The sequence below is a fragment of the Ranitomeya variabilis genome, chromosome 2, assembly GCF_051348905.1.
Source record: "Ranitomeya variabilis isolate aRanVar5 chromosome 2, aRanVar5.hap1, whole genome shotgun sequence".
Classification (NCBI taxonomy): domain Eukaryota; kingdom Metazoa; phylum Chordata; class Amphibia; order Anura; family Dendrobatidae; genus Ranitomeya; species Ranitomeya variabilis.
Genome location: NC_135233.1, coordinates 806059821 through 806076515, shown reverse-complemented (window position 1 = coordinate 806076515; position 16695 = coordinate 806059821). Strand labels below are relative to the sequence as shown.

Sequence of the window (16695 nt, the reverse complement as noted above, 5' to 3'; positions counted from 1 at the left end):
GCTTTGCCAATGTATACGCTCGTCTGAGCGAGCCCTAAGGCTGATTTTCTTCATCTTAAGCAGAGTTAGTCTGTGCTGTATTAACCCTTAAACATGAACACGTTATGATATGGTCTAAGTAGCTATCGCACTCCCTCACACCCATGTTTTCAGATTCAGAATAATAATCAAACAAGTATCACTTTTTGCATAAAACTCCAAGAGTTTACAAATGAAATGGATACAAAATGTCTAAATGTCTTGGTGCAGGTTCATTCCACATATCTGCCTACATTTATGATTTTACCAGGACAATGCTACCCCAATTAGCCCAGCAAAAGTTGGGCCTATTCTAACTTTGTCCAAAAGTGGGTGAATTATGGTAGTCTTAGAGGGGGATTAAAAGATCACAATTTTGGATATTACAGTGTTGCCTTTGTGATCCATAGAGGGGACACTCAGGTGGGCTAGCAACTACATTTCTCATCATTTGTAGGAAAGTAGAATTGCGTAGGTCCCAGTATAGGAGCCATATAAGACTTTTTAAAAGTTGTTTTCGTTGTTAACAACATTATTATTAATGCACACAATTAGATGGCTGAACACATCAATATCAATAGGTTTAGCTGACAGTCTAGTGTGTTTGGGGGCAACAATAGATTGTTGGGTAAGTTAGGGATCCGGCATTTCTGATTTCAGACTGCCAATCCATTTGTTCTCTCTGAAATATGCCACCACCAGAGATGTCTGACAGCGGCTCTCTCATAGAGAACAAAGGAATGTTTATCACAGCTCCTGTGTATGGGAGAGTCAAGCGAAATAGTTATCAGCTGAATAATTGTCCGAACCATCGTTCAACAAGTAGTCAACTAAGGTGGGAATGGGAGGCCCAAGGCCTAAGTTAACTCAGTAATACTATAACCGTCGTTTGACATATATAATACCGTATATGTGCACTATATACTTTGAACTGTAAAATATTATATATCTTATATATCATATAAAAATGTGAAACTAAAAGAGCTTTACTGGAGGTCCTTGGGCACCAATTTCACCGATCTCTCCTTGTTCACCTTCTTGACCCTGAAATGAAAGAGTAATATACAAATTTAAAGAAGAAATGAAGGAAGCTTTATTATTACCATTCTCTACAATATATACATATCTACTGAACAAATGAAAAATGAGGCTGCATTTAAAAAGAACTGGAGCATAGCATCCACTGGATTGTATGTGGCATAATTATCTGGCATTCACATCCTGGCCGTCAGAAGACTATCTATTCACATTGGTACTTTGCACTTAATCAAAAGTCTACCATCTTCCTCATTATAATGCACCAATGGAGCTTAGATTATTATATTCAAAGGTAATAAATGTATAGAAACTACACTGCTAGTGTATGTTGAGTGTTCATGCACTGTGAGACTCAATATGTCAACGTACAGTGTAATAATATGGGATGCATTTGTGGACCTCAATAAATCTAGAACTGTTATAATTTAAATAAATAAGTGCAAAAACATTTTTTAAAAATGCATATTTTAATTATATTTCATGTGGCTTACCAGTCCAAACAAAATGCTTTTTATTCAATCGCATACTGGGTTTAAAGAAATAAAAATGTTATGTGGTCACAGAATCTGAAATGCTGATGAATTAGTTATTACCTTATGACCTTGCTTTCCAGGTTCACCAGCTTCTCCCTTTACACCTTTGTGGCCCTAATATCAGGAACGCAACACAGATAAAAATGACCATTAATATTAATGTTTCATGGTCATACACATATATTTGGTCTTCTTGTCGTACAATAGGATGATAACACAGCTATACTGGCTTTATATTATATCCAAAATGAAGCAAGCATTCATGGGGTTCTTAACTTGCCAGATTTAATCATTTTTTAGAAAGGGTATCAAAAAAGCACAAAAAGTGTTGTGTTAAAGTTCTGAATGATTTCAAAGGTAAACTTTTTTCTAACAAAAATTAGAATATATTGATAAAAGATGAGACATGAGCATATAAGGTTAATCCCATCTCAGATGGTTATTACTGGGTTTCTATTTAGTATAAACAGATCTATCACTATCAAGAGTTACCGAGGCTAGCTTCATGATCAGATTCTAAATATCTAATTCAGAGCCAGTTCAAACATGACAGCATTGGTCACACATTGACGAGGATTATGGACTCCATAGAATGACCTTTCCCATTCTTCAACCATTGAGGTCTTCCCCAGAGCCCTTGCATCCAAGCATGGCTTTTCTTACCCACAGCCAACCCCTGTCAATCAGCTGGCTACAGCTGCCACTGAATCTGCCTATTCTATCTGGTACAGTATGTGGATTTTGTTCAGTTTTGTAATTAGCACCTCTTATTTATAGCTGCACAGAACATGTTGATGCTCTATTACTATAGCAATTTATTTTGTTCCTCCTGATCAACATTTGAAGTTATTTTACGTAAAGATTCTTGACCCCGATTAGAGATTAGCAAAAATTCTAATTTACTGACTTCACTGAATTTTCCCCACAAACTGGATTTTTCAAATATATTTGTACATCTTTCAATACTGGATAGCTTGTAATTGCACTAAAATACATGTGGGGAAAGCCGAGTGAAGAGTGAACCCTGCTGACCATAAGACCTCACACTTTAAAAGCAAAAGAGAGAGAGGACCTCGCTGACTATAAGACCTTGCACTCTCCAGGTTAGAAAGAAAGAGTGAGAAGACCACCACTGACCATCAAAGCTTATACTCTACACGTAAGAGAAAGAACCCTGCTGACCATAAGAGCTTACACTCTCCATACGAGAAAGAAAGAGACAGGACCCCGTTGACCATAAGAGCTTACATTTTTTAGATGTGAGAGAGACAACCTCGCTGACCATAAGAGCTTACATGTTATTTGTAGAAGAGAGGGAGATTGCCTCAATGACCATAAGAGCTTATACGCTACAGAAGAGACAGACTTAACCAGCCTAGAAACCAGACTTAACCAGATGGAAAACAACTCAGAGAACCAAAATCTGTAATGGCCTAGGTACTGACTGCTGTTGTATAAGGTATAATAATCCGTAACATGTCATAACTGCAGAGCATCATGGGGAGGCCAATGAGGCAATACAAAATTACATTAGCCCGCTATCTAATGCTTCAGCACAGTTGGAAATGGTGCCAGACAAGTTTTAGTTTTTGTGAACCCCAAATCAAAACTCAAAATATGCGAATACGCGTGAAACCACAAATTTCAGGAAGTTCGACTTGAACTTGATCCTCCAGGGATTGATTCACTCATTATCTAACCATAATACCATGACTATTTTTTCTCACCCTCAAGGCTTGCATATTTATTTGTTAGGGCACATAAACTTTAACCACTAGTATTTTCGAAAGCAATTTTTGAGGTTATCAGAAGGTTTGCTATAAGTATAATGCACAAACGCAACAAAACCTTAGTAGATAAGTTGGGACCTTCAAATATATTTCCAACAAACTCTGAATACATGACTCAAATTTGTTCACATATAGTAAAAGCATACAGGTATATATTTACTACTGAGAATTTGTCCATCTCTTGTGACAGAGGTGAAACTATTCTTCTGATTGCCCATACATTCTCATTAGCTATTAATTTGTAACTTTCGAAATGTAAGAAACTATTCCATAGCATTAATTTACCTTCATTCCAGGCAAACCTGGATATCCTGGACGGCCTGGTGGGCATGAATTAGGGCACTGAAAATAAAATAACAATTCTGATAACTAACAAATTGAAAGCGAGGAGAACACAGCTACAACTGTTAATGCTTTTCACACAGAGCTCACCAGGGGATCGCCTTCAGGTAGAGCAACTGTCCCCTGTCAAAAACAAAAATAGATGTTATCTGTAGTCAGTCAGAAACACATCACATCAGAAAACACAAGGAAATCAATTGTAATTGAATTTCTGAAGAAAATAAAATGCCTGTAATGTTCAACTACAGGTCAGCAAACTTTTTCTCTCCAACTATTGGATAGTTACGCAAAATATCATAGTTTTGCGGATATTACCTTTTTTCTATAGAAAATATAGCAAAATAATAATATTACTATCATGTAAAGCATACATTGTTACTTGATATGGGTCATGTTGATTTTCAGTTTGGATCCACCATTTTATGTTTAGATAGAGTAAAAACTGTTTAATAATTTCAGGGGTAAAAAACATCCATATTCTATCACTAATAGAGCAACATCCTTACATCATTGGCTAATTTGATAACAGACCAACCAAAATAAGAATTATTTAGGAAATATCACAAAACTGGACTAAGACAACTACACACATGAGCAAAATTGTTGGTTCCCTTTTGGGCTCTTTGTTTACCATTCTTATTAACGCATATTACATTTGTCATCAACTTTTTCTATTGCAGCCACTTCCAGGGAGGTTGGCCATAGTCCTAAAAGACCTTAATCTTCTGATTAATATGTGCAACTGTAGTAACAGGAATATCAAGTTGTTCAGAGCTGGTCTTATTGGCTTTACCTTTAACATGTTTGTTAATAATTTTAATTCTAATCTCAAAAAACAACTTTCTCTTTAGTTTTATTTGGCCCATTTTCAGTGTGGTACACAAAATGATAGCAAATAGCACAGTGACTACTTTTCACCTTTTAAATAGGCAGACTGATTATAAGTTTGTAGATACCTCTGATGCTATTTGCAGGACACACCTTAGTTTCACATATCTCTATGGTCAAATTATTTTCTATGTATTCTAGGGATACAATTTTGTGGAGGCCATTTTCATTAGTTTTTTTTTTCTGTTCAACCAAAATTCACAAGCAATGCCTGATTTCCATTAGTTTATATTCAGGAATATTTACATTAAAAATTACTTTTTGTCAGTTTCAAGTTATTTCAGTGACCATCGTGGGTTGGTCTTACAATAACGGAAGGGCTCCAACAATTTTGACCAGACTATCTATTCTTCAAGAACCACTGAACCTTAGATGCCCATGAGCATATCACCAGTGACCATCAAGGATTTTTCATACTTTAACAGAAGGGGATCAACAATTTTGTTCACGTGTATATTCCTGCTTGGTTTACTCCTTCACTAACCAGATCTGTTTGTGATTAAAAAAAAGCCATGTGTGTGATCCAATCACGAAACAAACAATCTGCACAGTTCCCCATCTGGAAATACATGCAATGATTGCCAAGAATCATGTTCACTCTGCTGGCTTGCCTTCTCACATAAGGTATCCGGGTGCCATCTTGTCTCCAGGTAGGCAACTGACACACTCGTGAACTCCTGTCTGTTTTCATGAGTTAAATGAAATGTGATTCAGCCCAAACCATTGGCTATATGGGTTTGTTCTTATCAGCAATATTGGCTAGTAGCTTTTTTTCAAGATTTGACCAGACTAACTATCTTTCACTTTCTACACGAACCAGTGAGCCTTAGATACCCATGACCCTGTTACCAGTTCACTGGGTGCCCTTTCATAGAAACATTTTGGTAGGTTCTAACTAATGCATACTATGAAAACCCCATGAAATCTGCTATTTTAGAGATTGCCTGATCCAGTCATTTAACAATTGATCCTTGCCAAAATGACTTGGATCCCTACACTTACATATTTTTCCACTTTCAACGCATTTACTACAAGAACTGACTGCTCATTTGCAGTCTCATAGATCCTACCCTTTGCAATTCTAACAATATTATCAATTATGTATAGTATATTCAGCTCTCTTCCATTGTCAGTGGTTTTAATATTGTGGCAGTTCAGGTCGTATTATGGCAATGTAACTTCATACAGAGCTCAAGGTGATCTATTTGAATGAAAAAAATCTCATTGGAGCTCCAATCTGTAATAAAACTATAATGACATATCATTGTTTTTTATGATCCTAATCACATTGCTTATAATGCTTACTAACTACTTACTGGTGGTCCTGGTGGCCCTGGTGGTCCTGGAGATCCTCTTCCTCCAGTATCACCCTAAACGAAAGATAAATAGTGTATTTTACTAAAATGTTTTTGGCCAATTGCTGATAGCAGGGGATTGATGGAAGATCAGGAAAATCTCACACTAAAAGTTTTGTACAAGGTTTAGGGAAGGAAAAATGGTTAGGTATTTTGGGACTCACTCATCTGTCTACAAATTACAAAAAAAAAATTATTTATTTCATAATAGAGAGAATAACAAAGTTGTTTAAAAACTAAAAATAGAGAGATGACAGGTCTTCTTTGAACATTCACTTCATCAGCTATTCATCAGCCGTTGTGTACAATGATGTAAAGTAAACCCACTATGCTCGTTATTTAAGCTTAAAATATCAAATTCGTCACGAGCAGTAATGACTAATCAACTTTAATTGCATATACAGTAACTTCTGCACTTAGAAAGTTACTGTGCAATTTCCTGCCCACCATTATCCCATATCAAATGAAGTGAATGAAAATTGCTTCTCTTGAGAAGATGAAAAATGCACACGTAATTTACAAATCAAATCTGTCAAGATTTGGATTTATTGAAAAATATATTTGTATGTGTTCCAAAAAAAAAGCATTTTCATTTCAGCAGCAATTTGAAATTAAGCTAGAGACAATCTCTAATGGTGAGTGCATCAGAAGACAGTTTGAATTCTGCATTTTAATGGCCTACACGAGCAGTGGAGATTCTATTCATTAACGACAGCACTTGTCAATGAGCAGTGCTGTGATTTCTAGCGTTTTCCTGCTATCTTACGGGGAAGTTGCAATTTGAAATGTTGCCTACTTGCAAAATAGTCAGTCTTTTTAGACACATTGATGTTCTCGGCCATGTTTAGCCTAAGTTTATATTGACCTATTTAATCAATAGCTCAATGCCGCATTGAAAATAACCTTTGTGGGCATTCAGGTTGTGCTTGTAATGTCAATAGGTTATATTTTCCAAGCAGACCACTTCATTAAGAAGTGCATCAGCTCCGTCTTTTATTTTCCAACAATTACTCCCATGGCTACAGGATTTGTAGCCAAATCGGGATTGAATGCACTTGTTAAAGAGATGTGCATAGAGATAGGCTTACAACAGAGAAGTAAGGGACAGCACGTAATGTTACAATGTAACTATTAGATTTTACAAATGATCTATCTTTTCGTTGCATGTTTTTGTGTGAAACATCAGCTGCTACATTTTTCAAAGGTTTCAGCATCCAATAGCATTTTCATTAGCAACTCAGTGTCCCAAGTGCCCAGATGTCAAGCACTTCCTCCGATTAGTGCCTTGATAGAAATGAGGGGTCAAATCATATATAATGACATCAACGTGGTGAGACTGTTGCTAACTAAATCTATAATATTGAGTTTATTCATCCTGGAAACATACTAGCCTAGCCTCCAATGGAGAGCATTCAGGATTACAGAAAATCAATGTGTATAAATACACTGGAAAAAACTTGAAAAAATCCAGCTCCAGGAGAAAGAAATATGTTTAGTTAAAATCCAAATTTTATTTTGAATAACATGATAAAAATCCCAATAACAAGTGGCTGAAAAGAGGATCACATAACAGCCCTCACTGAACGCGTTTGAAACACTATTGTGTTCTTAGTCTTCAGTATAAATACACTACCTTTGTGGCTCCTCTGGGCCACAAGATTGGAGACCTACTGCAAAAAACTGCAGGCATAGTGTGATGTGAGAGTAAGCTGAGATGCTATAAGGGCTATAAAGAAGGGATAATATGGTCCAAGATCAGTCAGGAGGAGGTTTTTGAAAAAAATAATGGATAATAATGTACTACAAATTTAAGTGTAAATGTGCTATGAAGGGTTAATGATGTGCTGAAAAACAAAGTAGGATGTGATGTACACCTAAAGGAAATGGCTGATGCATAATGGACAATGCAAAAAAACACATGTGCTGTATGTATGTCAAGGGAATTTTTTGGCCCCTATTCATCAACACTGGCAATTTTCACACCGGTCTTAAAAAGGGGATCTGCTGGAGTCAGACACTTCTAATTCATGAAGAGGTGCACACCTCTCAATTACTAAGGAGCAGCTAACAAGTGGTGTGCAGCTCCGTACGTCTCGCTACTTAATACTCCAATCATGGACTGGAGTAAGATTTCTGGCATAAGGAATGCTACAGTTCATCATGTATTAGATTAGCACTAGTGAGGAGCGAATATACTCGTTACTCGAGATTTCCTGAGCACGCTCCTGGTTGCTAGGGAATCCCCACATGTACTTATGCTGGCTAACAGATGTAAATCATTCAGCTGCGGCGATGAAAACTAAAACTCCGAGCAATAAAAATACTCGGAGGACCCCGAGCGTGCTCGGGAAATCTCGAGTAACGAGTATATTCGCTCATCACTAATTAGCACCCTTCACACCCCTATCCTTTCCCAACTCTGTCCATTTTGGTGAAGCTGGGCAAAACTTGCGTGAAATCGACAAAAGTTGCAATATTTTTAAAAGTGATTCACACCAGAATTATGTCATAATCACCATGATGAATCAGGGCCTTAATATTGTAATGATCTGTTTTGTTAGAAGTATTTTTATTATTTTTGATCATATTATCCGTGTGCCCTGTGCAATTGTTGCTAAATGGGAATTGTACTTTCAACAAACTTTGCATAAACCAATAGTACAAGCGAATAAAAGACAAGTTGGAATATATCTTATCAAGAGAAATCTGCTTCTTTCTTCACTTAAGAGCCACTTCTTCCCCTGCCCCTTGCCTCCAGAATTTGTCATTATTCTGAAAACAACAACCCTTTCACGACATGTGATGTATATTTACGTCATGTGTCCCTGACTCAGCGTCAGAGTCCGGTTTAAGGTGTGTAAAAACCTGGACCTCACTTTTCTGAAAATACTACTGCTGCTGAGGATCAAACATGACAGGATCACAAATATGAGTGTAGTTTCTTACCACGGGACCACCGCGACCCAACTCTCCTGGAAGTCCAGGGGGACCAGGTACTCCCTGCAATGAGAATTAGAAATGTAACCATATGGTTTTCTTAGTTATCTCTACTTTTATTTCTGTTACTAAAGTTACAATATTTTTAAAGTAAACCACCCCAAACCTTTCAAGCATTTGTTCACTACTGCTGCCCAAAAATAGGGAAAAAATGGCTAAAAACGAATTAGTGTATATTTATGTAACAAAAAACAACTGCACAATAAATTGTCAGGCAACAGAATATTTCATATTAAAGTAAGGACTAGTATACTTTCATGCGACATGACAGATTATTACTGCTCTTGAGCTTTGAGTAAAACCCGTTCTCGCATAATACCATGCAGCAGAGAATCACATACATTATCATCTACGTGAAAGCAGCAACAGAGCGTTAATGATGTATACACAGGCTGCTAAATGTACAAAAGGTAACAGGATTTCCATTCAATATACAACCTTTTAATAAAGTACTTGTATCTACAAACGACATTATTTAGCGGCATGCGGTATTTTATTTATGACATTGCTTCTTGAAATAAATGCCGAATCAATGTACTTACCCGTGGACCTGAAACTCCTCCACCCTGGAAAAAAAGAACATGAAAATAGGATTACATTGTATGTGGTTTTGAAATTAAAGGCAATGCAATGGTAAAATGCTTAATAATTCATCTCTAGTCCTTGCACTGGAAACCAGGTAGACACTGCATGACGGTAATGTGCAATGATGAGTGTGTACGAAATATGAACATTTTGGGGAGGATTTCTTGACGTATCACCAATAGACTCCTACTGTACTCCATGGGTATAATAGCATTATATATACTTGTATACATCAAAAAAAGGGTTTGCATCATGGAAAATGCCCAAAAGGACATCATTTTGCATACTAAGCTGGGACTATTGACATGGTCAGTGCATGAGCTGGAAGCTTTCCCAAAATTTGGTTCACTAACATGATGTGAACAAAGCTTTATGTATAGTATATACCTGTTAAAAAGGGTTTTAAGATGACTTTTACTGTGTGTAAATTAAAGGGGCTTTCTGTCCAGCACCATATGGCTAATACAGGCCTTTGATGGCCACAGGGGTGACTTCACTAATGACATCAAGCCGCTGCCACAATCAATTGGTCATTGCAATAATAAAGTCCCGGAAGATAATGTAACGGGGTGAGTGATAAACATATTAGCTACTTTCACATGTTTTGTAAGGGTTTGAAGGTGACCATAAATATACATATTGGCAATGTGTGGTCTGCAATGAAAAGTATTCTGCAATACTCGGCTTCTCTGCAGAATGTGGTTAGTATTAGATGACTGTTTCTGGGCAAACGAGAGAAGGATTTCTACACTGTGTGGGAGATATACTGTAATAAGAATCACCTACTTTACCCTGATCTTAATAAAACGCATTCTGGCGCCCACCTCTTAATAAATTAGCTACTATTCAGTACTACAGGACTGTCTGAGATAAAAGTCAATCATCCAAACTACAATGCATGTGTTAAATATACGGTAATATCATTTTAATATTTCTAAGGCAATTACTGTGCCAACATAATCTCATCCACTGTACAAAATGGGCAAGATACACTTCATTTGTTAAAATAATTTATAGCTCTGATCAGCATTATATATAACTTGACATTCACACTACATTTCACTTTAAGTTATAACCAAAGAGAATTAAATTATAAGACATAACTAATCATCGATTGTCACACCCAGAGAGCTAACACCTCTGCCTTTATCCAATTAGGCTGAATTTTGCAAATTCAAACAGACTGAACTGGAAATGCAAAATGATATTCGAAATGGAAATGTAGGTGTTTTCTTCACCTAACATCTTAACATGTCAGATAGTTGTTGGGAGTATTAAGTTAATTCCTACTACTGTTATTACATTTCCTGGGAATAAGCTTTACTGAGTAAAAGAAAAAAAAAGTATTCAGTGCAAAAGTGTTAAAATAGTTTTCCAGGAATTTTTAAGCAGCAGGACGAAGGTGGATAAATGAATGAGGCCGAACTATAGTAATTGTCGATGTTTTAGCTCCTCTAAAGGTACCGTAAGATCATTCCCTACGACCAACGATCTCCCAGCAGGGGCCTGATCGTTGGTCGCTGTCACACATAACGAGATCGTTAGCGGGATCGTTGCTACGTCACAAAAAAGCGTGCCGTTGCAACGATATCGTTAACGAAATCGTTATGTGTGAAGGTACCTTTATTCTGCTGATTTTTCTCATCAATGTCACATTGACATATCCTAAGATTAGCGATAATATCTGCCTCCTTTTCTGACTGACCACTCCTCCCATCAGCCTAAGGCCATTTTCGTTAGTGCTGGATCCTACGTGCCCTTGAATCTGGAGGTTTTTAGCCTGAGAGAGACATAATATTGGGATAGGGTCCCATTAAAGAAAGTTACGCCTTGTCACAGCTTGTGGGCTTTCATGAAATACCTTCATTTTTATAATTATATTTTATACCGCAGTATTGCAGTTCAAATTTCATATATTCAATATTGGCAAACATCTTAGCACCTACAATGTGCTGCTGTATTCCTTTGTTTGTATATCCTAAGGTTGGGTCATCCATAAGTATTACTCAAACTTTAACTTCAAGAAAAGGAATTCTCTTATTTAGACTACCCTTCTTCTCTGACCTCTTTCAGTATACTGAATGTATATTGGGGTGTCTCATGCTTATGATACCTGTGAAGAGGCCACAATCATGCACCGATCAACTTGCATATCGTTGATCGTCACTCACTCATGGGTAGAAATTGTCCCGTGTAAATGAACCTTTAAGAGATCCCGTCAGAATTGATGCTGTCTGAACCACATGCAGCATGAAAACATACTTTGTAAATCCGAGTCGAGACAATGTGTCTCAGACGACAAGTCTGAGGCATGTCCCAGTGGCTTGCATACGCCCCGCGGCTCCATAACAGGTCTTTCCCTGTAAACACATATAGGGTTCGGACAGCATGAATCCATTGTCATGTTCCTTCCAAGCTCTGTACAAACACTAACGAAGCAAGAGATGCAGTAGATTGCAATTCTAAAGCCTACAGAGTGGTGACTGCATCTCTACACTATGTTTCAGGCAGTGTTCTCCAATGATAAACTACATGTATTGTTTTACATTGTTTGGTTTGACATATGTACACCAAGAAATTATTATATTAAATGCACACAGTGTAACAACAATAGAGCTTTAATTGTTAATCAGTTCTTAACGCATGTTAATCATTTTTACATATTCCACTAAAAATCCATTAATCTGTTATTGTCACTTACCGACAAACCGCGGGAACCTGGCAATCCAGGCTCACCCTGAAAGAATAAAATATAATGAGTGCATATCAATTATTAAAGCATCATTTCCAAATATTCATAATAGGTATAATAATGTATGATAACTTGCTGACCTTTGACATATATGGAAGACCTCTCATATGCTGTTAGCATCCCTCTTTTATCAGGAGGAAACAGTGAAAAGGAAGACAATCCAGCAGCAGACCGGTTATTTTAGTCTGCATTTTACAATCAGTTGGTGGTGTATGGGTGAATATTGATGCAATGCAGTTGCTAATAATATGGTATTTCCCTCAACTTCTTTTGGGCAATTCTACTTTCTCTTTAACTTAATTGGTTAATTAACATACCCCCTTTTCCACTGGGTTTGTGTCATGTATAATTTTCTGATGTTTTTTCTCAAATATCATATGACTAAATTTCCAATATTCAATATCTACCTTTTGTCCTCTTTGTCCAGAAGGTCCAGGGTTTCCTTCAGGTCCAGTCAATCCCTGTTATAATGAACAACAGGTAACAATTCATTGTTCAGGTATGGTTGTCATTGTTTGGACAGAAATAAATAGTATAGATGTGTTAACACTTAAACATGATGTATGGAGAATGATACTTTATCAATTTTCTAGGTATATAAAATACACATTTATAATCTAATATCCTTATATGGCGTGAATGAGTCCATCAAAATGCTCCATTAAAGTTACATGTATCATAAAGCAGCTTTATTAGTGGTCAAGAATCTGAAAAAATAAGGATCATATAGCTCCAAAAACAGACAAAGCCAAAAGTTTGGGACAAATTCAAGTCAATTATGTGTTTAAAAAAAACTTATCAATACTGGCTAATTGTTAGAAAGTTTAGACTTAGACATGGCAATCATAAAATCTGCCAGTTTTATCATACAGTAATAGTATGTCATGTTGTCTCATAGATCTGGCATAATGTAACACTGTATAGGATAAGTTCACCCCACTCTCAAATAGTTGGTTTACTTTGCCTGAGAAACTTTGGCACATGTTTTGGGGCACAGTGTTCCATTAAAGACTATTCCCTATTTCCAGCTAATCCATGCTACTTTTTGCAAAGGCATACCTCTTCACAGAGGCAGATTATGAGTAAATATGGAGCCATGAAGGAAAGAATGAGCGGTCAGGTGGAGCGCTGGGCAAAAAGATAAGGACAGAAGGTTAAAAAATGAACACACAACCCCAGAATATACCTGGGGTTAAAGTAGCCAGATTATACCCCGGGTATATTCTGGCCTAGGCCAAACTATACCCCGGGGTATAAATTGGCCTAGGCCAGTTTTTACCCCTCTGGGCCAGAATTTACCCAGGGTATATTATGGCCTAGGCCAAACTATACCCCGGGGTATAGTTTGACCTAAGCCAGATTATACCACTCTTGGTCAGAATATACCCCAGCTGCTGTAGATCAGATTTTTCATGCTTTTGAGAACCATTGAGTGATATACTTAATAACGGGGCCCCAGGCAGCGCACAGGGGCCCCAGGCAGCACACAGGGGCCCCAGGCATCGCACATGATTGAGTGATATACCCAAGAACGAAGCCCCAGGCAGCACACAGGGGGGCAGAGACAGCACATGGGGCCCCAGACAGCGCAAGGGGCCACAGACATGGCACAGGGGCCCCAGATATCACACGGGATTGATACTTGATAGTCAAGAATGGGGCCCCAGGCAGCGCACAGGGGGGCAAAGATATCGCACAGGGGGGGCAGAGACATCGCACAGGGGGGCAGAAACAGCACGCAAGGGGGGAGAGACAGCACGCAGGGCCCCTGTGAGCTGTCTCTGCCCCCCTGTGCGCTGTCTCTGCCCCTCTGTGCACTATCTGAGCCCCCCTGTGTGCTGTCTGGGATCCCCATGTGATGTCTGAGGCCCCGTTCTTGAATGTATCACTCAATCCTGTATGCTGCCTGGGGCCCCTGTATGCTTCCTGGGGCCCCGTTCAATGTCTCTGCCCCCCGTGTGCTGCCTGGGGCCCCGTGTGTTGCCTGGGGCACCGTTATTGAGTATATCACTCAGTGGGTCTCAAAAGCCTGAAAAATCTGATCTACTGCAGCTGGAGTATATTCTGACCTGGATGGGTATAATCTGGCCTAGGCCAAACTATACCCCGGGGTATAGTTCAGTATAGGCCATAATATACCAGGGGTATAATCTGGCCTAGGCTACTTTAACTCCGGGTATATTCTGGGCGGGGGGTTAATCTGGCCTATTACACCGGAACCCTGTATCTCTCCTCGAGTCCGTATCCCCTACAGTGAACAAGGTATTTAAGGGAATTTCAGACCCTCTGAGAATCCATGATCCTCTGCACCTCATACTTCAAACCTCCATCAACAGAGACAGGAGGAGGGGAAGAGACAGACAACACAGAAGGAACAAACTTCTTTAACAGAGATCTGTGAAAAACATTGGGGACACAGGGACTGTGGAAGTTTTAATCTAAAGGCAACTGGATTTACTACCTCCCGAATATCGTACGGGCCAATGAATTTCAGACCCGTATGGGCCAATGAATTTCAGACCCAACTTTGCTGAAGGTACTTTCTTGGATGATAGCCAAGCTTTATCCCCAACTTTGAAAGTGGCACCCGCCGAACGTTTCCTATTGGCTTATGTTTTTGCTGGAACTGAGCCACCCCAATATTCCTCTGAACCTCCCTCAAACATCCCTGAGTTTCTGAATGGTCACCTCCATTTCAGGGCATCCAGAACTCATCCTAGAGAATTCACTAAAATGAGGATGAAAATCATAATTACAAAAGACAGGAGAGGCCCCAGTGGACTGATTGACCCAACTGTTAAAGGCGAACTCAGCAAGAGGCAAAAATGAAGACAAGTCCTCCTGCTGAGCCGCCACAAAACATCTTAAAATGTGTTCTAGCGATTGATTCATCCTCTCTGACCATTTGTTTCAGGGTGATAAGCAGAGGAAAACGACAAATCAATCCCTGAGTTCCTACAAAATGCATTCCAAAATTTAGAGGCAAATTGCACCCACTATCAGATACAATGTTTAAAGGAATGCCACGTAATCTCACCACATGATTGATAAATAATCAGGAAAGTGTTTCAGCATTAGGTAACCCAGATAACGGACCAAAGTGAGCTTTTTTTACTGAATCGATTCAGCACCACCCAAATAACCAGTTTTCCACCAGATAAAGACAAATCCATAATAAAGTCCATGGACAAATGAGTTCATGGTCTTTGGAATAGGCAATGGAGCTAATTCCCTGGCTGGACGGTTATGACAGACTTTAGTGAGTGCACAAATCTCACAAGCTGATACAAATTCCTTAATATTGTTAAGCATGGATGGCCACCAAAAGAGTCTAGCAACAGCTTTCTGTGTAGCAGTGACTTCCGGGTGACCACTTAAGATGGTGTCATGAAATTCCTGCAATACACATAACCTAAGATACACAGGCACAAATAATTTAAGTTAAGGAGTAGCCGATGGGGTCAACACCTGGACCTCACAAATTCTGAGGATACCATAGAAATCACAATTCCTAGAGGAAGAATGGAGAATGGAGGATGGAGGTTCTGGAGGAAAATCGGAATAATGGCTGTGTGACAAAGCATCTGCCAGAAAAATTTTAGACCCCGGTTTAAATCTGATGGAAAAATTGAATCTAGAGAAAAATAAGGACCAGGGGTTAAACATTTAGCAGATTCAATATAGGCTAATTTTTTATGATCTGTCACCACAGTAACAGGATGAATAGCTCCCTCCTAAAAATGTCTCCATTCTTCAAAAGCTAACTTGACAGCGAGCAGCTCGCGATTCCCCACATGATAATTTCTTTCAGCAAATATTTCCTGGAGAAAAAATGCAAATGGATGCAAGTAGGTCAGTGTTTTGGAACCCTGAGACAAACAGCCCCTACCCCAACCTCTGAGGCATCCACCTCTATGATGAAAGGTTTCTGGAGATCAGCGAACCCCGAATCGTTGCAATGCTTTCAGATTACATAGTTACATAGTTACATAGTTATTAAGGTTGAAGGAAGACTTTAAGTCCATCTAGTTCAACCCATAGCCTAACCTAACATGCCCTAACATGTTGATCCAGGGGAAGGCAAAAAAAACCCATGTGGTAAGAGTAAGCTCCACCATGGGGAAAAAAATTCCTTCCCGACCCCACATACGGCAATCAGACTAGTTCCCTGGATCAACGCCTTATCAAGGAATCTAATATATATACCCTGTAACATTATACTTTTCCAGAAAGGTATCCAGTCCCCTCTTAAATTTAAGTAATGAATCACTCATTACAACATCATAAGGCAGAGAGTTCCATAGTCTCACTGCTCTTACAGTAAAGAATCCGCGTCTGTTATTATGCTTAAACCTTTTTTCCTCCAGACGTAGAGGATGCCCCCTTGTCCCTGTCAC

General features: G+C 38.6%; 1 protein-coding gene across 2 annotated transcripts in view; it reads right to left on the bottom strand.

Annotated features, from left to right (window-relative positions):
• Nucleotides 1-16695, bottom strand: part of COL9A1 (collagen type IX alpha 1 chain) — a 217546-nt gene that overhangs the window by 93591 nt on the left and 107260 nt on the right. For both annotated transcript variants that reach the window (XM_077289959.1, XM_077289960.1), the window contains 9 exons: nucleotides 12706-12759; nucleotides 12248-12283; nucleotides 9504-9527; nucleotides 8911-8964; nucleotides 5926-5979; nucleotides 3812-3844; nucleotides 3665-3721; nucleotides 1650-1703; nucleotides 1009-1062 (listed from right to left, as the gene is read on the bottom strand). In XM_077289959.1, coding sequence (XP_077146074.1) covers nucleotides 1009-1062; nucleotides 1650-1703; nucleotides 3665-3721; nucleotides 3812-3844; nucleotides 5926-5979; nucleotides 8911-8964; nucleotides 9504-9527; nucleotides 12248-12283; nucleotides 12706-12759 — 420 coding nt within the window. The remainder of the gene's footprint in view (nucleotides 1-1008; nucleotides 1063-1649; nucleotides 1704-3664; nucleotides 3722-3811; nucleotides 3845-5925; nucleotides 5980-8910; nucleotides 8965-9503; nucleotides 9528-12247; nucleotides 12284-12705; nucleotides 12760-16695) is intronic.